General features: G+C 37.8%; 2 protein-coding genes across 5 annotated transcripts; both read left to right on the top strand.

Moving 5' to 3' along the window:
* Window positions 1–16,466: 16,466 nt before the first annotated feature.
* On the top strand, window positions 16,467–19,186 carry LOC103932260. 4 transcript variants are annotated; one of them, XM_018643736.2, is made up of 5 exons: window positions 16,467–16,875; window positions 17,905–18,051; window positions 18,146–18,265; window positions 18,530–18,632; window positions 18,712–19,186. In XM_018643736.2, exons 2-5 carry the CDS (start codon window positions 17,957–17,959, stop codon window positions 18,961–18,963), a joined length of 570 nt encoding a protein of 189 aa, XP_018499252.2. In that variant the 5' UTR covers window positions 16,467–16,875; window positions 17,905–17,956; the 3' UTR covers window positions 18,964–19,186. The 4 variants fall into 4 exon arrangements, with proteins under 4 accessions (XP_018499252.2, XP_009340094.2, XP_009340091.2 ...); XM_009341819.3 differs by having other exon boundaries at window positions 16,467–16,824; XM_009341816.3 differs by having other exon boundaries at window positions 16,468–16,824; window positions 17,799–18,051.
* Window positions 19,187–22,510: 3,324 nt separating this feature from the next.
* On the top strand, window positions 22,511–25,933 carry LOC103932259 (probable glycerol-3-phosphate acyltransferase 8). Its single transcript, XM_009341811.3, has 3 exons — window positions 22,511–22,830; window positions 22,934–23,246; window positions 24,872–25,933. Exons 1-3 carry the CDS (start codon window positions 22,511–22,513, stop codon window positions 25,739–25,741), a joined length of 1,503 nt encoding a protein of 500 aa, XP_009340086.2. The 3' UTR covers window positions 25,742–25,933.
* Window positions 25,934–26,880: the final 947 nt, after the last annotated feature.

Raw genomic sequence — 26,880 nt, forward strand, 5'->3', positions numbered from 1 at the left:
TTCGATCGTTTCCACAGTTCCAAACTTCGTAAAAGTATCATGAACTTCAAATGGATCTATTTTTCAAATCAAATAACCAAGTGCCAGAAGAAATTTAATATAAAACATTTACGACGTTGTTGTAAGGACTCATTTGAATCATCCCTAAGCATGGTATAGACTCTATTTCAACGTGGGAGTTTGGGGCTTGGATTTGTCATTGGATTCTGGGGAGTTTGCGAGAGTTTGATATTCAATAGATCATGGAGATACACATACTTGAAGTTCTTGAATAGTTTAAACAATTGGCTTTATGTTGCAGCAACGTTGATCTGGCGACGAAGAATGCTCGATGAATAAACTATAAGTATTCTGTCACATGATGAACAATATTGCAATTAACATGCATGTCCTCTTCTCTTTTAAACTCTTGGCTAACGGCTAATGCCGTGGTTTATCTGAATCCTTATAGCTCGTTCATCGTCTTGTTGGATTGCTTTCTTTAAACTTACCGAGAAACAATTTAACAGGATAAATAACTCCATGAATTGGGAAGTTGGCTTCACTACAGTCCCTCGATTTGTCAAGCAACCAAATTTATGGTAGAATTCCAACAAGTTTTCTTCAAATTTATGGTCTTGGTGATTTGGACTTGTCAAACAACAACCTATCTCGAAACATTCGCATGGGATCTCAGTTCCAAACCTATGAGCCCTCTAATTTTGCTGGGAATCCTCTGCTTTGTGGAATTCCACTTCAACAGTGTCTAGAAGAGCAACCAGTGTTCAGGGATCAAGTTGAAGAGAAGGATGGATTTATAACACCGGCATTTTATGTGAGTGCAGAGCTTGGATTTGCTGTTGGATTTTGAGGAGTTTGATATTCATCAAGTCATGGAGATGCACATACTACAAGTTCTTGAACTATGTATATGATTGGCTTTATGTGAGGGTGACGTTGATCAGGCGACGAAGAATGGTTGATGGGTAAACTATAAGTACTTTTCCGCATAACTATAGTGTACCATGATAAATATCAATTTGGTCTCTCTAATTGTCTTTAAATTTGTGACTAATATATGTTGTCAATCTTTTTAGCTCGTGCATCTACTGTTCGTAAGCGATGCTCCATTTCAGCTGGAGAAGAAGGAGATAGAAGAGTGCAGTTAGAAGTTATGATTTAGTCAAAGTGTTGTGCTTGATTAAGAGGCCTTTTTGTTTTTGCAATGACGTTATTTAGATTATCATTGAGGGGTTAGGACCTTTTTAACCCCATTTACAAAGTTTATCATTTTAACCTGGTTCAATAAATTTCCTTGAGAAACTTGCAAGAACTTATTAATCAAGTTACAATGAGAAAAGCATTCAGATAGTTCAATCAATACGTGATACAGTAACATTGAGAACATCGCAGAACTGGTCTTCCCACATCTTTAAAAAACTAAATCCTAACAAGATTAGATTCGGCCAGTGACCACCTAGTTGTTCGTTATGTATAGCTGCATTGTTAATAAAAGCACAAAGAATTTACAATATATGATCTTTCAACTATACCCTGTAGTGCAATATTCAATGTCAAAACAATTACAACACACAACGCAATATATCTCACAACAACAACAACAACAACAACAAAGCCTTATCCAACTAAGTAGGGTTGGCTATATGAATCCTAGAATTCCATTGCGCTCGGTTTTGTGTCATGTCTTTTATTAGATCCAAGTAGTCCAAATTTTTTCTTAGAGTCTTTTTCTAAGTCTTCCTAGGTCTTCCCCTATCCTCATTCCTAATCTTGTCCTTTCTCGTGTGCCCACACATCCAACAAAGCATTCTCATCTCTTCAACACTCATTTTGTGTACGTGGTGATGCTTCACCACCCAACATTTTGTGCCATAAAGCATTGCCCACCTTATTCCCATCCTATAAAATTTTCCCTTGAACTTTAGTGCCATACGACGGTCGTACAACATACCCAATTCACTCTTCCACTTCATCCATCCAGCTTGAATTCTATGATTGAGGTCTCCATCCAATTCTCTGTTCTTTTGCAAGATACATCCAAGATAGTGAAAGCGTTTGCTCGTTGGTATTTCTTGATCTCCAATCCTCACCTTTAACTCATTTGCACCTTCATTCCCACTAAACTTGCACCCCATATACTCTGTCTTTGACCCAAAGTCCTTTAGATTCCAACACTTCCCGCTGATAGGGATTTTACCACACACGCAAAAGGGTTAAAAACTCATATAATACTTGCAAGAATGACAAGGTTATTGTAGTATAAACGGATCTTGCAAAGTCATTCTCCACATGGATTATTAAATAATTCGAAGCAAACCAAATTCCAATTAATTGTAAAACAGAAATTTAGATGATTGATTTTATGACCTACTTAAATAAAACGAATTTAACTAATAAAAGTAAACTAATCTACAATATTAAAGATGAGAGGAAAGGAAACATTTTTGTAGAAATCAAGTTAAGAAAGCACTAAGGATCCGCCGTCTCCTTAACAATCCTATATAGTTCTCTCAATTACTTATGATCTATACGTGCATATTTCGAAGGTTAGGTTTTTCCTAATATATGCCTATTTGGACCCCCAATATTGTCACATCCCGACCCGGGCCGGATCACTTCCCGGGCCCGCTTCCACCACCGTAGCACGATATTGTCCGCTTTGGGCTTACCATTCCCGCACGGTTTTGTTTTTGGGAACTCACGAGCAACTTCCCAGAGGGTCACCCATCCTGGGAGTGCTCTAGCCCTCTTCTCGCTTAACTTCGGAGTTCCTACGGAACCCGAAGCTAGTGAGCTCCCAAAAGGCCTCATGCTAGGACCACTAGCGGGCCCGGGAAGTGATTCGCCCCGGGTCGGGATGTGACAAATATAGATCATATATGAAACATGCAATCCGTCTGTGGTATTCAGATCAAATCTAAACATGCATGACTCATTAAGTTTTGTGAAACCCTTTGAAAAAGCATGCAACCCTTAAGACATGGTATTCATCCTAAGTGAACTTGCACATATTAATCACAAGAAGCCTTCGTCAATTTCAGGGACCGACCTCCGACCAAAATTGCATCAACTTATTTTTCTAAACATCATAATAGTGATCAAGCATCAAGACAATTAGATAGTTTAAACCAGTGATTAATAATTCCAAAACCTGCATGCACACAATCATAAGCAAATTGAAAAGAAACTACATATTCTTGCTAAGGCTCGTGGCCTCACCCTAGCAAAAACGGATTTAGTTATGCATAATCATAATAAAAATTACAAAGTTCTTTATTGAAATAATAAAAGATCGAAAACACCTAGAATGGAAAAAATCTAAAAATCTCTACGCTTGGCCAATCTCCTCTCTTCAAGACCGCACGGAGAAGAATTGAAAACTAGGGCCGGCCAAGCTCTATTTAACCTAATAAAAATTAAATCCTCCTAATAAAAGGTCCTGAAATCCAACTAGGAAACTAAATACTAGAATAAAATAGGAAACATAACCCTAAATTAAATGATATATTCGCCTAAAATCTGAACACCCACGTTTTGGACCCTTAAACTGCTCCAAAACTGACCAATACAGCTGGATTTAATGTTTGGAATATTCTGAAAAATTCTCTAGAAGGCCACAAACCCATCAGAGGTCATAATAGGCTCCAAAAACGCAATTTAAGCTCAAAAATGTTATTTTCCAGCACGCGCACTGTTTCTTTATTCCATCACTAGAAAATAACCGCTTAGTAGAAAAATCCTAAATTTTGATACAAAACACGCCAAGAGACATACGAACGTCCTCCAACTTGAATCACTCCAAAATGCATCCGTTTGGTCATGTTTTTCTCTAGAGAAAGTCGGATGTCCTATACTGGAAATATAAAACAAAGTATCAAAATTCTACCAAAACATACTAAGAATAGGGTGAAATATATAATACGAAATTGACTCATCAAAATACCCCAAACTTAACTTTTTGCTTGTCCTCAAGCAAAATAAAACTAGAAAACTAAAATAAAAACTAACAAGCTAGAAACTTAACTAAAACTAAATGACAAAAATCTTCACCTTCAAAGTTGCAATCCATAGAACACGTTAAAAATTAGAACATCTTTTCAAAAGTTTCAACCAATCCCACCACAGAGTCTAAGCCATTTAGAATCAATTAGAAAAGAATTCACAACGTAGCTAAGGAAACTCGACTAAAACCCTTACCCCTTGTCTTTTTATTTCACACATACTAAATTTAAATATAATTATTTCTTTTTCTTTTTGATTTTTTTTTCTCTTTCATCTTTCATATATATAGATTATATATATATATATATATATATATATATATTCAGTAACAACAGTGGTCATGCAATGTCAGTTCACTTAAGCTTTCAATCCAACCCATGTAGCGAGCTTTAAGTCAATGGCTCCAAAACCATAAGGGCTTTAGGGCACTAGGTGTAGAACACCCCTATAGACTTACTAACTCAAGATGAAAAGGCTACAAAATCAACTAACCACCCTGCCCCATGCCAAAACTCTACCATTTGACGTGAGAATCACTGGTGATTAGGTAAGACTGGCCCGGTTACTAAGCAAAGCCTTGGATCTGGCTACTCATCTTATTGTTTGCGAATATTTGCTATGATTCGAGGGCTCCTCATACAGATACAAACACATGCATGGGTTAGAACTTGCTACATTTCACTGAAACAAATACACCTGAAACGAAAGTCACAAGATTTGAGCATGGTTTCACCTTTAGCACCTCCAATCTTCAGCTAGCTCTACCATGGATGGGTTCTCGAGTCACGGAAGCTCATGTATGTTGTTGGGTTCTTGGTTAAGGATGCAGAGATTAGCGAGATCAAGAAGCTACTGTGAGATGGAAGGTTTGAAAGAATGGGCACTGGGCTTAAGGTTGGAGAACATGGGAAGAGCTCTGAGAGAGAAGTTTTCTTTTCTGATTTTGCAGAGAGAGAGAGAGAGGGTTGCGAGAGTTTGAGTTAGAGAAATGAGGGCCACTTCTCATATTCTAGAAAAAGAGTGATTGAAAGCATAGGGACATGTGATGTTATATTGGGAATCCTAAGGGTCTCTGTTGTTTGAAAATAAGAGAGGGAGAGCCGTTTGGCTCGGACAAGGATTGTCTGCCCTCCACTTCTGGTGCCCTTCCGGTGCCCTCCTGTTTTGTGTGGTTACGGTTAAGCCACGTCAACATTTTATGTTGTTTTTTTTTATAGATATAATAAGACAAAAATGAATAGTAATATAAAATGTTGACGTGGCTTAACCGTGACCACACAAATAGGAGGACACGGGGAGGGCACCGAAAGTGTAGGGCAGACAATCCTTGTCCGTTTGGCTCTGAGTGCAAGAAGATGAAGAGAGCCGTTTGGCTTTGGGCTCGAGGCAGATGGATACAGGGCATCCAATGTGCAATTAAAGGCAGCTAGGGTTTATGAGGCATTACATAAACTCAGGTCCTGTTTGGCAGATCGGATAGGACTAGTTATACGGACTCGGGTACACTGGCGGAGCTACACCCACGACTACAATGGGCTGTAGCCTAGGGAAGATTTTAACAAATTGCAGCTATAATAGTTTATATATGAGGTTGTTGTTGCTTATTGTGAGTATAATAGCCCACCCAAATCCTGTCAAAACTAATAGTTAATATATTTCTTAATTTATAAATAATACTTTTTTTTTGTCAAATAATACTTTTATTCCATTATATATTATTTTTAGGCTAAAAGTAAAAGTGGTAAATTAATACATAATTAGGTTTCTCCTACTCTCCATGCTTTTTACCCCATTCGTTCAAAACAAAAAAACCTTCTACCCTACTCCACAAAGCTACGTTCCTTTCCCAAGAAAAGAAAACCTATGAATCGCTATCAAATTATTTTCTAATGAAATTCAACACCATGTATGTTCTTCATCTCTTCATTAACTTATTTCTTGACTCAATTGTTAGGTTTTTTTTTTTTTAAGTCCTTGAATTTGTCTATTAAGGTTAAAGATTTTGGGAATAGCCCATGTTTCATGGTTCTTGTATTTGTAAGTAATAAAAAGGGTTCGACAACAATATCAATTCTGAGAATAACAAAAGATTTCAATTCCATTACAGGGGCATAACTTGAATTGGTATCTCTTAACCTTTTTTTTCTTTTGGGTACTTGGTATCAACAAAAGTGATAATATTTGTTCTCTTTCTATTGCTTTTTTGTGTGCATGTTTTATTTGTGTAAAAATTAGTTGGAAAGTATTAATAAACTCATTTGGATTAGTACTTCATGTTCTTACTTTTTTGTAGATTATTATATAATTTTATGTAGGTAAAAGAAATATCATATGATTACATGCTAAAAATCTTAGCTAGCCCACCCAAGAAAAATTTTCTGGCTCCGCTATTGCTCGGGTGTTTGGTGTTCACTCGTACTAAATAAGCACCAGATTAATTTAACTGGTCTACATATTTAACACGGTATATGCCTACTTAATATAACCAACCAAAAGGCTTGGATTATTAGTCAGTTTTGCTCTCATCTCTCGCGAGCTTGGCCCTCTCTCTCACCCCTTCTCTCGGTGTCGTTGTCCTTCTCGTTACCTTCTCTCGCCATCGCTGTCCTCCCCTGTTGCCATCTCTCACAGTCGCTTTCTGTCGCCGTCACTTTCTCTCGCCATCTCTGTTCTCCTAGTCCTCATCACCTTCCTCGTCGTCCTCTTCTCGTCGCCTTCCTCATCGCCTACTCTCCGTCTTCCCCTGCAACTAGGTCTTGCAAAGAAACATGGTGCGGCGGAGAGATAATTTCAATTTGGGGATTTTTTTGCGATTGGCTGTTTGAGTTTATTTGGGATTCTTTTGCAATCAGGGAAGAAGAAGAAGGTAGAGAGAGGAAGGGAGTTTGGTGGGTGCAGCGAAGAGATCTAGGGAACAATTATTTGGGATTCTTCTGCAGTCGGAGAAGAAGAAGAAGGGAGAGAAAGGGAGGGAGTTTGGGGGGTGTGACGAAGAGATCTGGGAACAAAAGAGATGATTTCAGTTTTTTTTTTTTTTGTTTTAAATTTATTTTAAGTTTGATACTGCACCAAACGCCCGATTAATTTAGTTAGTACTATCCAGTGGCTATTTATCCTATCCGACATAAATAGTCAATACAGTCCAAGCTGCCAAACGAGGCTTCAACGTCTTTAGGGTTGAGAAATGGGGGGTCAGCAACCACTATTTTAAACATGTCATGCCAGCTGCATCCCATTCATCCAGCTGAATTTCATTACCATAATGGGCTATTGTTTCTTGGACCTTTGTTTTGAGGGTGGGGTTCAAACCCAACGGCTATTCAATTGGCCACGTGTGTAGTTTTTCAAGGCCCAAAGTTTGTCACGCCATGATAGTTTCCAATTCAAGCCCAGGTGTTTCTATCTGCTTTATTTTCGTTTTGTTATATATATATATATATATATTTTTTTTTTTCCTTATAGTTTTGTCGTTTTTTTTAGTGTCAGTTAGGGTTTTTGTGTTTTTTTTTTTGTATTGTTATTTTAGTTTTCGTTTTGTTTCCACACCTTGAGGACAAAATGTGAAATAAGTTTGGGGGTGGAGAAATAACATTTTAGGTTTTTTTATTTTTTATTTATTTTTAATTTTTTTAAAAACTTCGGTATGTAAATGCATCTAGAAAATTAAACTAATAATAAAATGGAAAATCAAACGAAAAATAAAATAAGTAAAGAGTTTAGAAAAAATTGGATTGTCTCCCAATAAGCGCTTTATTTTAAGTTTGTAGCTAGACGTCGCAAAAGCCTAGTGGTCAGATCACTGGTTCCTTCAGAGTCAATGACTTTTGTGCAATATCGAAGGGTAACTCCAAGTATGGTTTCAGCCTGTGACCGTTAACCTTGTGTTGCCATTAATTTCGCTTGTAATGTCAACCGCCCCATAAGGATAAACCTTAGTAACCTAGATAGGGTCCACTCCAATGAGACTTTAACTTTCCTGGAAATAACTTCAACCTTGAATTGAATAACAAAACTTTTTGCCTTGGCTGGAAGTTTTTTCTAAGAATTTGTTTGTCATGAAATGCTTTGGTTTTTTCTTTGTAAATACGCGAACTTTCATAAACATCATTACAAATTTCCTAAAGTTCATTAATCTGCGACTTACGTTTTTCCTCAGCAGAATCATAAGAAAAATTTAACTCTTTAATAGCCCAAAATGCCTTATGCTCTAGCACCATAGGTCAATGACAAGCCTTTCCATAAACCAGCTAAAATGGGGACATCCCAATTGGACACTTAAATGTTGTTCTGTATGCCTAGAGAGCATCGCTTAATTTTAGACTACAGTCTCTGCGAGTAGAGGTGACTATTTTTTCAAGAATTCGTTTAATTTCCCTGTTTGAAACTTCAACCTGCCCTGATGTTTGTGGATGATAAGGAGTAACAACATGATGGGTGATCCCATACTTTGCCAACAATGTAGCAAATGGCCTATTCACAAAGTGCTTCCCTCCGTCACTTAGAATTACGCACGGTGTTCTAAACCGTGGAGAAACTACCCCTGGAAGGAATTTCAAAACAACTGATCCTTGATTAGTTGGTGCTGCGATTGCCTTGATCCATTTAAAAACATACTCAACAGGCACCAAAATATATTGATTACCATGGGACACCGGGAATGGTCCTATGAAATCAATACCCCACACATCAAATAATTCAACAACTAAAATACTTTGTTGTGGCATCTCATTCCGTTGGGACTGATTTCCCACTCTCTAACAACGATCACAAGATTTACACCAACTATTAGCATCCTTGAAAAGAGTAGGCCAAAATAAACCACTTCGCAAAATTTTAGCACTTGTCCTTTTAGGGCCAAAATGTCCCCCACAAGCATAATGATGTGCAAACTTTAAAACGCTTTCTTGTTCTTCTTCTGGAATACACCTGCGAATAACTTGGTTTGAATAGTACTTGTATAAATACAGTTCATCCCAAAAACAATACTTTGCATCAGCCAAAAATTTCTTTTTCTGCAAAGTAAAATCTGGATGAGTTACCCCTCTAGCCAAATAATTAACCAAATCAGCAAACCATGGTGAAATAATCTGGGCAAGCTGTTCATCTGGAAAATTTTCATTTAATGGCAGCAAGTCCTCTTTTGTAGAAATAGGCAAAATCAGCCTTGACAAATGATCAGCCACAACATTTTCACTACCCTTTTTGTCCCTGATTTCTAAGTCAAACTCTTGCAGTAGAAGAGCCCAATGAATTAATCAAGGCTTACCATCTTTCTTAGACAAGAAATACTTCAAAGCTGCATGATCTGTATAAACAATCACCTTAGCCCTAACTAAATAAGAACGAAATTTCTCTAATGCAAAAACAACTGCCAACAATTCTTTCTCTGTGGTTGTATAGTTTAGCCTATGCATCATTGAGAGTTCTACTAGCATAATAAATAACTTGGGGAATCTTATCTCTCTAATGTCTAAGAACTGCACCTATTGCATAATTGGATGCATCACATATTAATTCAAAAGGTAAACTCCAATCAAGGGCTGCAATAATGGGTGTTGTCGTGAGGAGTGTCTTTAACTTGTTGAAGGCCTCCAAACAAGACTCATCAAAACAAAATTAGCATCTTTAGCCAATAAATCACACAATGGGTGGCTAATTTTGAAGAAATCCTTGATGAACCATCTATAAACCCCTGCATGACCAAGAAAAGATCGAACACTTATAACAGTTGTAGGTAGTGGCAGCTTTGCAATCACATCAATTTTAGCCTTATCAACCTCAATACCCCTGTTAGAAATCAGGTGGCCTAAGACAATCCCCTGCTTAACCATGAAATGACATTATTCCCAATTTAAAAACAGGTTTGTTTTAATGCATCTCTCAAGAACTAGAGATAAGTTGTGCAAACATTGATAAAAAGAATCTCCAAAAACAGAAAAGACATCCATAAAGACCTCAAAATATGCTCATCATGCATTGCTGAAAAGTTGCAGGGGCATTGAACAAATCAAAAGGCATTCTTCGATATACATAAGTCCCAAAAGGACATGTAAAGGTTGTCTTCTCTTGATCTTCATGCGCAAATGGAATATGGTTGTACCCTAAATATCCATCTAAGAAACAATAGAAAGCCCAACTAGCCAATCTTTCCAACATTTGATCAATGAAAAGCAACAGAAAATGATATTTTCTAGTACATGCATTGAACTTTCTGTAATCAACACACATAGACCACCCAGTAGTCAAACGTGTTGGCACAAGTTCATTATTATCATTTTTCACAACTGTAATTCTAGAATGCTTGGGAACCACTTGAGTATGGCTAACCCACTTACTATATGAAATTGGGTAGATCATACCAGCGTCTAAAAGCTTCATGACTTCATTACGAACAACTTCTTTCATAATTGGATTCAAACGACGTTGAGCATTAATGGTTGGCTTTACGCCATCTTCCATCAAAATTTTGTGCATGCAAATTGTAGGGCTGAACCCTTTAATATCTGCTATAGTCCAACCAATTGCATCTTGATAACTCCTTAAAAAGCAAAATAATTTTTCTTCTTAAGTTGGTAATAAATCAGCAGCAATAATAACTGGCAACGAAGAATCTGCACCCAAATAAGCATTTTTCAAGTGTTCTGGCAGCACCTTTAACTCTAATTTAGGCAGTTATACTTTAGAAGGTTTCAACGGTTTTTTTGGTTCCCCCAAACTCTCAAAAACGTGCTTCCAACGTGGGTGTTGAAAAGGGACACTTTCCAAAGCTGAAACATGCTCAAAAGCCTCTTCATCTTTAGTGTTTTTATTCTTAAACCCATGCAACACATTTAACAATGGATTAGATGTCAAACGGGGCATAATTTCAGCATGCATTAAGCTGTGCAACACGTCAACGTGCATACAATCTTGCACATCAGCTGGCCTTTTAGTTGCTTCAAATAAACTGAAAACAACGGATTGATCTTGCACTTTACGTGTAAGTGTTCCAACCTCTACATCAATTAAGGTTCGAGTAGTTGCCATGAACGGATGGCCCAAAATAATCAGTGTTTGCATATCTTCATCCATATACAAGACCACAAAATCTGCAGGAAGATAGAGATTATCCACCTTAATAATGAGGTCTTCAATAATTCCTCTAAGATAAGCAACTAAATGATCCGCTAGTTGTAAAATAATTAATGTAGGCTTGATTTCTCCTTGTCCTAGTCTCTGAAAAATAGAAAAAGGCATTAAATTAATACTAGCACCTATATCAAATAAAACACATATAAAATTTGAATTTCCATTGTGCATGAAATTGTAAAAAACTCCCTGGATCTTGTTTCTTTCGAGACAATTTGTGTAATAAAACTACGCTGCATTGTTCTGTTAGAATCACTTTTCCAAAATCCACGAGCTTCTTTTTCTTGGTGCAAACGTCCTTCAAAAATTTGGCATAAGATGGAATATTCTTGATTGCATCAATCAACAGAAGATTAATTTGAACTTTAGCCAAAGTCTTCATAAAATCTGTCAACTGTTGATCTTTAGCTTTAGGCTTCAACCTTTCGGGATAAGGCATAAGTGGCACATAAGCTTGTTATGCAGTTTCTGCAGCAATTTCTGCACTGTTTTCAGATTTGTCCAAAGGCTGTGTAGAATCTGCAGAAATTGCAAAATCTGCAAAAATATTAGATTTTGCAAAATTTCCAGAATCTGTATATGGTTATGGTACTGCCCGTGAATTTCCAGCACAATTTTCACCTCTATTGTCATAACTTTTACCAGAACCTAAGACTCTAACTACCTTACAATCGGCACCTCCCCTCGGATTCGGTTCAGTTTGGCTTGGAAATGTACCCGGTGCACTTTCTAAAACTTGCAACGTAATTTGACCAAGTTGTTTCTCCATATTTTTCATTGACGCATGCAGATTTTGGATTTCTTGACTGGTAGTATTTGCTAATTTTCTAATTGCAAGCTCCTAAGTAGCCTTAGGTGCAGTAGGTTGCTGTACCTATTGTTGAATTGTGGTTTAGCATGCTGATCTCTATCCCACTTTAAATTAGGATGATCTCTCCAACCCGGGTTGTAAAAATTTGAATACGAGTCATTTCTTGAATGTTGAAAATTATTAAATGCATTAACCTGTTCCGTTGCAAACTCCGAATAAGCATTGTTATGTGGGCAGCTCCAAAAATCATAAGTTGTCATGTTGCAAATGCTGCAGGCAGCTGGTAAGGGTTACTGTACAGCAACCTGCGAACCTGGAATTCTTTGTAATAACATGTCAAAATTTTCACTCTTTTTCTCCATTTTTTCAATTTGTGCTGACACATATGGAGAACTGTTAGTCAACTCAAAAACAAACCTAGATTGCGGCTGCTCAACTGCCCATTGTTGTGTATCTCCTACCATTTTTTCAAATAATAAACACGCCTCTTATGCATTTTTATCTTTGTATGAACCTCCGCATGAAGCATTGACAAGAGTTTTTGTAATCATATTTAACCCTTTGAAACATATATGCATTTGATTAGTACTGTCAATACCGGAATGTTTACATTTTCTAATCAACTCTTTGAACCGTTCCTACACCTCATGAAACTCTTCATTTGATTTTTGGGAAAAAGATAAAATTTGAGTTCTCATGTCAAATGTCTTTGAAGCTGGATAATACTTGCTTAAGAATTTTTCACTGAGTTGGGCCCAAGTACTAATGCTTCCAGATGGAAGTGTGAGGAGTCATCTCTTTGCTTAATCTTTCAAAGTGTAAGGAAATAAACGGAGCTTAATAGATTCGGCTGAAAATCCTCTCACCAAAATATTCTTGCATCCCTTTAAAAATTCTGCAATGTGCATGTTAGGATCGTCGATTGATAACCCATGAAATGTAGGTAGAATATTCAACATATGATGCTTTATTTCGAATGTAGACCCTTCCTCGACTTTTAAATAAGTAATGCAACTTGGTATGTTAGTGGCATAAGCTGTCAATGAATCACCCAAAGGCTCATCAGCCTTTGGAATAACAAAAGCCATTGTCTCTTTATTGTGCAGATCCCCATAAAAGTTCCCTACAGTGAAGGAACCCACTGCAAATTTTGCTCCTTGCGTCTCCTCCTTAAAGTTTTCTTAGGTTTTGGATCAAAAGGAAACAATTTATGCACTGTTGAACGGGTGCTGACCATGCACAGATTGTCTCTGTAGTTTTCACTGTACTGCTGTAATCTGTAAAAATAAAAATAAAAATAAAAATAAAATAAAATAAAAACGAAAATTAATTTTTTTATATTTTAATATATATACATCAATAACTAACTGAAAATCTGATTAGAACGAATTATTTTAAATAATCCCCGGCAATGACGCCAATTTCTTGATAGGGATTTTACTACACATGCAAAAGGGTTAAAAACTCATATAATACTTGAAAGTCTTCAACATTACTCCACAATATCCTGCATCCACCCTTAATGTCACATCCCGGCCCGGGCGGGACGACTTCCCGGGCCCGCTCCACCACCGTAGCACGATATTGACCGCTTTGGGCTTACCATTCCCTCACGGTTTTGTTTTTGGGAACTCACATGAGAACTTCCCGATGGGTCACCCATCCTGGGAGTGCTCTCGTGCGCTACTCGCTTATCTTCGGAGTTCCCATGGAACCCGAAGCCAGTGAGCTCCCAAAAGGCCTCGTGCTAGGTAGGATGGGAATATACATTTAAGGATCAGTCCCCTGGGCGATGTGGGATGTCACAATCCACCCCCCTTAGGGGCCCGACGTCTTCGTCGGCACATTTCCGGCCAGGGATAGGCTCTGATACCAAATTGTCACATCCCGGCCCGGACGGGACGACTTCCCGGGCCCGCTCCACCATCGTAGCACGATATTGTCCGATTTGGGCTTACCATTCCCTCACGCTTTTGTTTTGCGCCCCTCCAGGTTCTAGTAGCTTAACGGGTTTGGTGGTTTTCCCGGAGGACGTCCCGGCATTCTGACAGACACTCACCTACGTAGGGTCACCTTCGGGTGCACTATTGTTGTATCGTTTCTTTTGGACTGCTGTAGGCTTAAAGCTCTGAATTCAGCGTCTTACTTTTGCTAGCACATACTTTATCACATTATATTTGCTAGTTTTAAATTATTCGTACTTTTACATTACTGTTTTTAGCTTCCGCACTGTGCACATGGCTACGTCACTTCCACGTGACGGCCAACATGCCCTGATCTCGGTTGGGGTGTGTCACTTAACAAGCTTGTACAAGTAATAGTAGTCGTCGACATATGTTGACATAAAATTTAGGCATATGTTGGCAGGAACTGACAAGTGTCTATTAGGTGCTCAACGAAATGACCCAATAAAGATTTTTGGTTGATATTATGACCCCATTGTTTGAAAATCCTGGCTACGCCACTGCTATTAGCAATCCAAATTCCAAGTGAGAGATAATTAGGTAATTCGGATTGAGTTTGTGCTAATTGGTGGTTAGTCCTGATGGTAAGAGCTTTTATCTTCACTTGACTGCATTCTCGGATTTATTTAAATCTTCCCTCTAATTAGAGTAGTACTATCGATTGTATTCAAATTGAGTTTGCAATGAAAGTTACAACTAAGCTGGATATTAAGGTAATTAGATGTATGAAAAGATTGAGTCCGGTTCTAGCCCACAAGAGAGATCCTACTCGCAATGACTAGGTAGCAAACAAACATTTGGTGCTGACTCACCGAGTTTGCAATGAAAGTGATTTTGACATATTTGGAGCGTATGACGTACCTATTAATTTTTTAGGAATGATAAACACACATCTTTTTTGGAAAAAAAAAAAAAAAAAAAAAAAAAACACACACACACACACATCTTTTTTACTCTCTCACATATTCATATCTAATTCTGATCATTATTTATGTTTAATTTATTTAATTGAATGGCCCAAAATAAAGAAAGATGTATCATAAGCTAAAAAAGATTTGTGAAGTCATTTCCCTAATGTTTATATATATTTTTTAATACATTCGATATTATCAATACGAAGAGGTAGGAGAGTGGACTAAACCTCACAATAATGTAGTCATAATAATTTGGTTCAATTTCGCCTTTGACAGCAATCAAATCTAATGTCTTTCACTTACCAATGAAAAGGAATACCATTAGACCGTAGTACTAACTGGCAAGACACTCGTTTGTTTGTAATTTGTCTTGTTTTGCCCCATGATAGTTTTTTCAAGCATCGTGTCTTTTTAAAAGACGCAACTTTTATTCTTGATTGTCACATTTTGGGTTTTGGATATGGAAAAGGATCCTCTGATCGTGGCCGTTCATCGTACATCGTAAAGTAAAAAATCATTTGAAATTTAAAATTTAAAATTAAATATAAATAATGCCTAACGAAAACTGACCGTACAATGTATGATGAACGGCCACGATCACAAGATCCCTAGGAAAATGATCCAGTGAGGATCCTTTTCCTTTGGATATCTTTTGTATGCTATCTTATATGTAGGTAGCTTAGTGATTGGTGATGAATTTCAGGCCTGTATTTAACATGACATATGTTGTAATTGATTCCTAGTGCTAGTGAATCACATGATGGTGGTCAGGAAAGGCTCAAAGTCTCAAATGCCTCTCTAAGTTTTTCCGAACCCCAAAAAGATGGACTGTTGTGGCGATTTCACTAATTTCTTTTTTATAATAATAAAAAAAATTAAAAAAAAACAAACAAACAAACAAACAAACAAACAAGCAAAAAGAAAAGTTGGGTGGCAAAGCGCCCAAAACAAAAGTTTCAATTCCACCCGGCCCAAAAGCCCAAACTCCAGTAACCCAAACTCTCCCATCACCCTTCTCCCACTTGTGCGTTTCTACCTCGACATTTCTCCATCATTTCTCAGCCCTTCTTCAGCATTCATGCCACTACTGCCAGGTGAAATTTGGAAAAATAACCAAATTTCGGATCACAAATAGAATTCTAACCATCATTTTAAATTTTTAATAATTATAATAAAAAAAAAAAACAAAAAAAAAAAAAAAAAAAAAAACAAAAGGCTCCCATCTCTATCCTTTCTAGATGATAATTCAAAACCACATAAACCCAACCCAAGCACAGCTAGCCATGGTGTGCATCACGATCCCTCTTCCTTCTCCTCTTCCTCTTTTATACTCTCACACACAACCTTCGTTTAGTTCTGAACCCCCAAAAAAATTTCAACCTTTTCTCCACATGAAGACGACTATCACTCTCAGTCTCAGTCAGCTTCCTCCTTTCCTCTCCAATTTATGATTTTCAACTACGATGATGTAATCCTTGAGTTCGAGTACTTGCACCACCAAGCTCACAACGAGGCCTTTGCTCACTTCAGTGTCCACTGCCCTTCCTCAACATCTCAGCCCCTCAATTGGGACCTCCACTTCTAAGATCAGCTCCAGAACCAAATCATTGGTGAAAAGCCCAAAATGCGATGGTCCCTTCTCTTTTTCTCTCATTTTCTCCAAAGGTTGAACTTTGGATTTTGTTTTCTTCTACGATTGAATCGGGGTTTTGGGTTGTTTAAGGAACTTCAAGGAGCATCGGAGGCTTTGAACTTATTCAATTCTACATCAAATCTCCTGATCTTAAATCTTGCTTTGTTTAATTTCAATGGATGACATTTTTTATTTGGTTTTTTTTGAGAAAATTTTATTTAAAGGATGTATTAGTACTTTCATATCAACTTTTTATTATAATTATCAAACATTTAAAAAGGTGGCTAGAATTCTATCTAGGGTCCAAAATTTGTTAGTTTCCAAATTTCCCATCTCTCAGCCCGTCTTCAGCGTTCACGCCACCACTGCCAGGTAACACCGCCACTCACCCTCCACTGCGATTGCAGACTTTTCAATCTCTCGGTATTTTTCCAACAGTATATTCAATTTATGTATTTTTGTTCAGTTGGTTTCAATCTTCCCGATGCGTATCTAATTCTCACAAATCAACCTTTCTTTCTGCTTTGTTATGTTAATTGCTCCTGTGCTACGATGCACTTCTCTGTTAAGCAAATAGAACCCATATAGTATAGAGCTCCAATTTTGATTTTCTTTCCAGTAATATAATTGTTTTCTTTTCAATCTGGGTATCTTGGTAGACAATTCGGTGAAGTGGGTAGTTCCTGTTCCTCTCGAATTCACTCAAAAATTGAAATTTTAGTTGTTGTTAGGATTCTGGATATGGGATTTGGTGGATTTTGATTAATTTGACATCAATTAGATGGGTTTTTGACTAATGATGGATTAAACTGGTTTTTGTGCTTAGTGTATCTTTGGAAAATCTGTGAAGTAGTTTGTTGTTAGTACCAACATAAAAATTAGTTGATATCAGGCGTAGTTTAAATAGGGTTTAGTAGACCATGGAACTTGTTTTTCGCGGAATTCTTCTTGTGCTGTAGTATTTGTAAGTCATTCAAGTTCGAAAGATGAATTCGTCTTTTGATGATTTAGTTCTGTGTTTAAATCGTTTCCTGGTCTTAATCTTCCTTTTGTTGTTCTTTGGATTACAGATTCTACTCTTTTGGTACATTTTTAAACCTCTAATTTGTTGTAATACTTGGTTGTTCTGTTGATTCCGAATTTTTTTTTTCTAGTAAATTTTTGATTTGTTATCACTAGGAACAGCACATAGTTTCCTTAGTAATGGCAAAGAGAGATTTTCATAAATTGCCTTGCATAATTTGCTAATCCTAGTAAACCTTTTGATTTATAATGTACATATTGTAGGAAAATATAAAATAGCCTGGTCGACATTAAAATTGTGTTTATCTTCTTTTCGTGGTTAGTAACAGGTAATATCAATATGGAAACACTGAAGAATCCGTAATCTTCTATAGACAACCAAACAGCGTATTGCACTGCTGAGTTCATCTACTGCTTTCTCGTTTCTAGGTAGGAAAAAAAGAAAAAGTCATTGCTTGGAGATCCCCAAGGGGAGGCAACTATGTCGTTCATGAAAGGAGATTTGCTTACGAGAACTAGAAAGCTGGTGAAGGGCCTAGCCAAGGCCGAGCCTGTTTGGCTCAAAGCCATGGAAAAGTTTGTCTCTCTCTTTCTCGCTATTCTTTTATTCTTGCAATGCCTTTTCTTTTTATTTAGTTGTTAACAACATAATGTATTGTGGTTTTTTCAGGGCACCGCCTGTAACATTTCCTCGTGCGAATGCAATTCAGAAAATCACTCTCCCAGAGGATGTTTACATAAAGAAGTTTTTCCAGAAGCATCCAGATTCCAAACATGAAGATGCCATAAAGTATGATTTATCTTTGTATTCTGTTGCAATGCCAATACTCCGTGTTCATTTACATACCATTTCATGTGCTGTTTACCATCCGGTGTGTGAGCATATGAGTTGTGGTCTCATTACAAATAACAATTGGGTCTTGTTATGAGTTATCCTTGGCTAATAGATGTGGTTAGTAATTCAGGATTGAGTGTGTTGTATGAACCCGGAAGACATATTAACTTCTTATGAGAAAACGCAAGATGCATTAACTTATCCATTTTGTTTGAACAGGATTTCTTCTTTTGATCCTCCACCAGCCCGTATATTTGGTTTGCGGGTGCTTGAGTTGAAAGAGCAAGGGGTTTCTGAGGAAGAAGCAATGGCAGTAGCCGATGTATGTATTTGGATTTCCTGTCCCCGTATGTATGTGCTTTCTAAGTTTTTTCTCACGTTTGTTTCATATTGTCTTCTAGATGGAATACCGGATGGAGAGAAAAGAGAAGAAGAAGGCATATTCCCGCTTGAAGAAAATTGCACGCCTTCAAGGGAAGAGGCCTCCTGCCAACCCATATCCCAGCGCTATCAAGGAAATACAAGCTGAGGAGAAGAAGTATGTTCACGACCGCTTTTACAATCCCAAAATTATTCAACTTGTAAGGAAATTGCAAGAGGAGAAGGTAGCTGAAGCGCAGGAGAGATTCAGAGGAGGAGGAGGTTCCTGGTAACTTAAAGTGCCATCTTTTGATAATAATTTTGGTCCGTTAGTTCGTGAGATTTCTTACTGATTGGCTTTAGCTTTTGATCAAGTATTAGACAAGTGCATTGGAAAGGATTGTTAAATAGTTTTCTTTAGCATCCATTTATTGAAGGTTGATGAAATGCTATACATTTGTGAAGATCACGTTATATGATTGTTACATTTTCCGATTTATGTATTTTTACATTTTCCGATTTGTGTGCAATTCAATTCTTATAGAGCTTCAGTTTCATTTCGTATAAATCCTTAGTTATCAATCATACCATATTTAATTTATCAGACTTGCATCCAAACTTGTTGAAGAAGGAAGAATATGTATGCTAGAAAACTTGCGTGATTGCATCCAATGGGGACGCCAAGGTGGCTGTTTACCAAACCAATCACGTGATGCGCGTTAAAGCACATGACTTTGGATGATAGGCTTGAGATAATGTCACATTGGCGTTGATGTAAGCCTCACATGGTGAATGGCTTTATATGACGGAAAGAATCCAGCTACTCTTGAATGTGTATGTAGTATGCATCCCGGGTGAAAGGCTGCTCAGCCTATCATAAAAATCTGTGTCAACATTGTTGGGCAAACTAACTAGTAACTACTGAACTTGTAGCACCTCGAGCTATCATACGATCAGTCGCCTACACGTGAATGAGCGCAAGTTCCGTTTAATCCTACACCCACTATCAGTATTTGATTCTCATTGGTCATAAAAGTTATCTCCACCGTTGATTTCGATTAAAAAGTTGTTGAGGTGTTTTAACTGTGTTTGATATTAAACGTTCTAGAAACACAATTGTTTAGTCAATGTTTAGTTCGACGCGGTCACCTTCTACCTCAATCAACTCCCACCAAAGCATAGCAGCTAATAAATTACACATTTAATAACAATCAACTTCTATCAACAATTCTAACATTTTTCATTATTTGACAAAAGAATATTTTTTTTTCTAGAAAAAGGGAGTAAAAAGGAAAATATTCCTGGTGAGAGTGATAAACAATATACTCAAACAAAAAGACAGAAGAGAATAACGACTCGTTTGAGATTGCTTTTGTATGAAGTACTTATACTTGTAAGCACTTTATTTAACAGTTTTAAAGATAGTCCCAAAGATGCCCTTAAAAACAATAAAGAAACTTTTTCTTTTTGTATGCCCATAGGGCCATAAGAAAATAAATGACCAGAAACAGATTGTAAATCAAAAGAGCTTATCATTTCCCTTCATATAGCTGAAAATATCATGTATTGGCAATCACTATTAACCTAAGGATTTCGATCGTTAATTTTATTCAGTCAAGCTACGTCATTCTTAAATATAGAATACGAAGATATGTTAATCACCACATGGGAATATGCAAGTATTATCCTTAACCTAATGAGTGGTTTTCCTTATAAACAATGAATTTAACAACATTCTTACACATAATATAAGGTAGCAAAACTTTTCTAGGCAACCAAACAAGACCTAAAATTAAAACCTTGCACGAAATCATAGAAGTTGAGACAGATTGATAAGATAGATTGAACAAACACGAATGGGAAAAGCATGGCCACCAATAAAAAGCAGAGATGAAATAATCATTTAACCCCACTTCAAGACTTCACCTACTCCAACCAACACCCTTAAGATATTATTAATATTTGCTGGGACTGATCATCTAACCCCCAACGGAATTCTGTGTCCTCTATGCTTCCTGCATTTAATTTCTTGGGACACAATTTTCTTCTCCACAAAGTCAAATACATGGCAAGTCTTGATGAGCTGCAAAGGCAGTGTTTAGGTCAAATATTTTTTTTTTCCGTAAATTAGAGCAATTTATAATATCATTATACTAAAATAATAAAAAAATAGCACAAATTTTTGTTTTTCGTTGGAATGAAATAAGGCATTCATATTTTAATTATATTTACTTGGTTGACCTAATTTGTTATCGAGCAGATGTTGATTATGACAATTGGCTAGAGTAGTACGTTTTTGCTCCTTTTCACTCAAGTTTGAATCCTTATTGTTTTAGATTTAACATTATACGAGTCCTTAAACTATCCTTTACTTGAAGAGAAATATTATTGTTTATGAAGAATGAAATATCCATCGCCAAACTTGAGTCCTTAAACTATCCTTTACTTGAAGAGAAATATTATTCTTTATGAAGAATGAAATATCCGTCGCCAAACTTGCACTTCATCATAAGTTTGATTGTTATGTTGAAAAACTTTGTTGCACAACAATGTTTGCCATCAAAATGTGTCTGGTTCACTAATTTTTTTCGTTCTGTATATTGCTAAACTGCATTGCGTGACCTAGCGAAGGAACTTTTATAGCATACAAGATACAACTCTTACATACGACATCACTCTCATAAAACCGATCACATAAATAGCATGTGCGGATTTTAATTTAATTTTATAAATAATTGCATTATTTTTTTTTTTCTTGTAGAAAATGCCTACCCTAACATGCAAGCATTTTTTTTTTTTTTTAAGAAAAACTAATGAAAATGACTTGAAAACTTTGAGTTTTAAAGATAAAGACAAAATAAAAGGTAAAGTGAATAGTACCATGATTGACTTTTTAGTGTAAAAATATGATTTTTCTTTAAGATGAACAGTATCAGGAGCCTTTCGTTAAATTTTTTTTTTTTTTTAACGACATTGGCCGATGGTCCCAAATGCAGAGACATCTCTGGTCTCATAGCCATTTTGGGTGGTTTTCCTCATAAACTAAAAATTTGTGTGTAAAGTTTTAAATTGAGTTACCGAAAATGACCATTGCTTCACAGTTGTGACAAGTTCAGGAATGAAGACCAAAACTTTGATAGGACTAATATTGAGAGACTTGTACTTCATAAACCGAAACTCCAATACAACTAAAATTTAGAGACGAAGATTCCAATTATCTCTGTTTACTAATAAATTGAGCTGTTTACCTACTTGCATCTCAATTTGTTTACCTATCCATGCGTTCTTTCATTTAACCGTCATTACGCAGGTAACGCATTCGACTCTCTTCCCTGTTCATTTAATCGTCATACTATATCTGTCCATAATTAAGAAAACAGTAATTAACTTACTAACTAAGGAAACAAAATACAGCAAATAACATACATTTAACAATCGCATATATTCAACACCAAAGTATGTGAGGTTTCGGGTTTGATACTCTGAATTAGTGAGTCTATTTAGCTCTAGGTCCAGGCAAAGTAAAATTTCCATAATATCTTCGGATCTGATAAAAATACATAATTGTAACTTGTCACAAGTTATTTTTTTTTTTAAAAAAAATATTAATACCTCCGAAGTCAAAACCTAACCATATTTCCAGCCAAAATCATGAAAAATGCTTACAGCGTTAATTAATTTCAGTAGACCCACTAGGGGCACCACGGTAATTTCATTCCCACCACCCTCATTTAAAACCCCCGCTTAGTTTCTCCCTCTCACTCACGCTACTCCTCACTCCAAAAATTAGCCAAACGGAACAAACGCGTTGCTTTCTAGGAAGAGAGAGAGAGAGAGACCATGTCGTCGCAGAAGCAACGGCGGAGCTTCCCGTCGATCGCGGCCTGCAACGTGGGCGAAACGGCGTCGTACGAGTCGATCGCCGCCGACCTGGACGGGACGCTGCTCATCTCCCGGAGCTCCTTCCCTTACTTCATGCTGGTGGCTATCGAAGCCGGAAGCCTCCTCCGTGGCCTTGTCCTCCTCCTTTCCCTCCCGCTCGTCATCGTCTCCTACTTCTTCTTCTCCGAAGCTGTCGGCATCCAGATCCTCATCTTCGTCTCCTTCTCCGGCCTCAAAATCCGCGACATCGAGCTCGCCTCCCGCGCCGTCCTCCCCCGGTACAGTAAAATTATATGGATATATTAGTATATCTATCTTTCTCGTGTCGCGTAAATATTTTAATTTGAAATGTTAATTTTGAAATTATGAAACGATTGTTAGGTTTTACGCGGCGGATGTGAGGGCGGAGAGCTTCGAGGTGTTCGACAAATGCAAGAGGAAGGTGGTGGTGACGGCGAATCCGACGGTGATGGTGGAGCCGTTCGTGAAGGACTTTTTGGGCGGGGACAAGGTGCTGGGGACGGAGATCGAAGTGAATCCGAAGACGAAGAAGGCGACCGGGTTCGTGAAGAAGCCCGGGGTTTTGGTGGGAAAATTGAAGCGTTTGGCGGTTCTGAAGGAGTTCGGCGACGAAGTGCCGGATCTCGGGATCGGCGATCGGAGCTCGGATCATGACTACATGTCACTTTGCAAGGTATGGGTAATGTACTTGGCAATATAATCTAATTATTGTTAATTTTTAGTTAATTTGTTGTAGTAAAATCATGGGACCCATAGTCTTAACCATCCCCAACTACGTGCCAGCTAAAACATTGATCCCTGTGTGGTGTGGTCAAATCAAGAAATTACGGCGCGCTTGCAAAAGCTAAATAAGATAATTAAGGCAATCGTGCTTTTGGATGCAAAAATATATCGGTAGTTGTTATTGAGACTGGCGTCGATGATCATAACTTCTTATGAAAAATTGTTACTTTTCTAGTACTACACAACTATATATGTAGCGTTTTAATAAATTACGTTACATATATCTCGGTAGTTGTTATTCACTCTGTAAAAGAAAAAAAAGAGTAGTTCTATTTAGCCTTTAAACAATTATTTTTACTTTTCATATTCTTTTTAATTTTAGGTCAATGAATTAAGGTACCGTTTGGTATGTGGGATGAGACAGAATAGAGTGGGATAAGACGTTCCGTCCCACGTTTGGTGCGCCTAAAACGGGTGGAACGAGTTGTTCCGCGGGACGAGTTTTGGTTGAATTTTCGTTCCACCTCATCCCCTAGAACGACTCATTCCACATCCGTGGAACACAAAATTATAACCTCTTCGTCTCCTTCTTCTTCCTCCTTGTTTCCATTCGAGGGCATCTTTGCTCCCGCTCTATTCCGTTCTGTCCTATTCCATTCTGTTCTGTCTCATCCCGTCTGCATACCAAACGATACCTAAGTTTGGTATGCAGACGAGACGGGACGGGACGGAACGGGACAGGACGGAACGGAACGGAACGGAGCGGGAGCAAAGATGCCCTCGGATGGAAACAAGGAGGAAGAAGAAGGAAACGGAGTGATTATAATTTTGTGTTCCACGGATGTGGAACGAGTCGTTCCAGGGGGGTGAGGTGGAACAAAAATTCACCCAAAACTCGTCCCGTGGAACAGCTCGTTCCATCCGTTTTAGGCGCACCAAACGTGTGACGGAACGCCTTGTCCCACTCTGTTCCGTCCCGTTCTACGTACCAAACGGTACCTAAAGGATAGTATCAAAAAATTAACAAGGGTATGTAGGTGGTAAAAATTTAACACTCTCCTAAAAGAATAAAGTACCCATTCATGCAATGTAAGGCAGTTGCCATTGGCACTGTTAAATGACATTTTTAGTGTAAATAAGCAAAAAATTTGTGGTGTTACGGAGTATAAGATATTATAATCTTGATTTTGTTTTTACCAAAGATTTATTGGGAATCTTAATGAAACACTCTTGGTTTAACGTTAAGGATATTTTTATCTTGAAAAATCACTCATGTATCATTAAAACTAAAGTTTTTGAAAATTTTTTGTTAGTTTTTCTAAGATTTAATACTTAAAAACTCAAAATATTCTAGACTTCGAAATATCGAGTAAACCCTGTGAATAACAGGGTCTAACACATTACACATTCATGACATGAAAAAATTCATTTACTTAACGACATTGTTGATATTTCATATGCTGGATATTACGAGTATCATTGTTATTTTCTGGTGAAATACAAACTCTCGTTTACTATGGAATTATGTTTGGTACATTTTTGCTCACCATGTTTGTTCTGATCAATATTGGACAGGAGGGTTACATGGTGCCGCCCAATAAATCAGCCCGTCCAATTTCAAAGAACCGTCTCAAAAACCAAATAATTTTCCACGACGGACGACTAGTGCAGCGCCCGGACCCACTCAACGCCATCCTAACCTATCTCTGGCTGCCATTTGGCTTCATCCTATGCATTATGCGTGTGTACATCAACCTCCCTCTCCCCGAACGCATCGTCCCCTACACGTACGCAATGCTCGGGATCAAGCTCAAAATCCGCGGCAAGCGTCCCCCGCCGCCCTCCCCCGGCACCCCCGGAAACCTCTACGTCTGCAACCACCGCACGGCGCTCGACCCGATCATCATCGCCATCGCGCTCGGCCGCAAAGTCTCCTGCGTGTCGTACAGCGTGTCCCGCCTCTCCCGGTTCCTATCTCCAATCCCGACCGTCGCTTTGACTCGCGATCGCGAGGCCGACGCAGCCCGACTGTCGTCGCTCCTCCAAAAGGGGGACCTCGTGGTGTGCCCTGAGGGCACCACGTGTCGCGAGCCGTTCCTGCTGCGATTCAGTGCTTTGTTCGCAGAGATGAGCGATAGGATCGTCCCCGTGGCGGTCGACTGCAAGCAGAGCATGTTCTACGGGACCACCGTCCGTGGGGTCAAGTTCTGGGACCCGTATTTCTTTTTCATGAACCCGAGGCCGACGTACGAGGCGACGTTTCTGGACCGGTTGCCGGAGGACATGTCGTGCAAGGCCGGGAAGTCGTCGATTGAGGTGGCGAATTACGTGCAGAAGGTGTTGGGGGATGTGCTGGGGTTCGAGCGCACCGGATTGACGAGGAAGGATAAGTATTTGCTGTTGGGAGGAAATGACGGGAAGGTGGAGTCTATGTACAAGAAGTGAGCCTTATGGGTAAGGTTATTGTGGTCATTTCGGGTTGACAGATAAAGAGATATGTTCGGCTGTTTGGGTTATTTTGCTAGTCTATTCGGAAGGTGTTGAGAAGGGTATATTGGTCTAAGTGTAGAGAATTTATATGTGAATTTGGTTAATGTCATTGATTCAGCTTTTAATATAGCCGTTTCTTGTGGTTAACTATGTTGATCTATTTATAATAGGGAAATTTTGTTTAAACCCATTTAACCTCTTTTTACACTCAACTTAAATTTTAAATGTTAATTGTTATTTTATCCTATTGCATAATTACTATTAAGTACAAAATAAAATTAATAATAAAAATCAAATTTATCAGTAGACTCGCATACCATAATTAAACCCTTAGCATCACCCTTTGTTTATCATACGTTCATTCCGACTAAGACCCTAATAGCTTTGATAGAGAAAAACAAGTTTTTCTATTGATGGATGGTGATTTTGAAGTTTTTAATTCTCCAACTACGGTATGACTCGATTTATAGATATTTGTTTGTTTGCTTCTTCCTTGGATTAAATTTCATACTTTTTATATTATATTGTATTTGTTTTTCTCTACCGTATGTATGCGCCCCAAAACACTAATGCAAGGACTTTTGTTTAATACTGCAAAGACATAAAACTTGATTCTTGGTGCAAATAAATATTGCTCAACCTTAACCACAAACTAGCAGGTGCCATGTCTTGTACCTTTTTTATTCAAAATAACTCCAATTTCTTTATTTGTTTATTAACATAGCAGCAAAACACCTAGCCCTATGTCACTTCAAAGTTTTTTAAAAGTACATGAAAATGCTCGATTTAAACAAGACTGAACTAGAGCTTGCATAGCATTCTCTTGGCAAATTCAAGTCTATGGAATGATCTCTTGGATCCCAAGTCCATGGATGGGTTGTGATAGCAACAACAAAAAAAAAACCAACCATGGAAATGCTAGTCTTATACGGCAAAGGACACCTCTTTGAAAAAAAAAAAAAAAAACTGTCAATTAGAAATGTTATTTTATAAGGGGAATGAGTGTAAAGATAATTTTACATTTTAAATTGGGTTTGAGAGGGTAGTTTAGGTAATAAATTTGGGTTTAAACAGATATTAATTCTTTAATAAAA

Source organism: the organism of the source record quoted next, unplaced genomic scaffold, assembly GCF_019419815.1.
Source record: "Pyrus x bretschneideri cultivar Hongxiangsu unplaced genomic scaffold, Pyrus_bretschneideri_v1 Contig4, whole genome shotgun sequence".
NCBI classification, from domain to species: domain Eukaryota; kingdom Viridiplantae; phylum Streptophyta; class Magnoliopsida; order Rosales; family Rosaceae; genus Pyrus; species Pyrus x bretschneideri.

Coding starts and splice junctions, on each gene's coding strand:
- LOC103932260 (XM_018643736.2), top strand. CDS start 17,957: ATGTCGTTCATGAAAGGAGATTTGCTTACGAGAACTAGAAAGCTGGTG. Junction 18,052..18,145: donor TGGCTCAAAGCCATGGAAAA/GTTTGTCTCTCT, acceptor TGGTTTTTTCAG/GGCACCGCCTGTAACATTTC. Junction 18,633..18,711: donor AAGCAATGGCAGTAGCCGAT/GTATGTATTTGG, acceptor ATTGTCTTCTAG/ATGGAATACCGGATGGAGAG.
- LOC103932259 (XM_009341811.3), top strand. CDS start 22,511: ATGTCGTCGCAGAAGCAACGGCGGAGCTTCCCGTCGATCGCGGCCTGC. Junction 22,831..22,933: donor TCCCGCGCCGTCCTCCCCCG/GTACAGTAAAAT, acceptor AACGATTGTTAG/GTTTTACGCGGCGGATGTGA. Junction 23,247..24,871: donor ACTACATGTCACTTTGCAAG/GTATGGGTAATG, acceptor AATATTGGACAG/GAGGGTTACATGGTGCCGCC.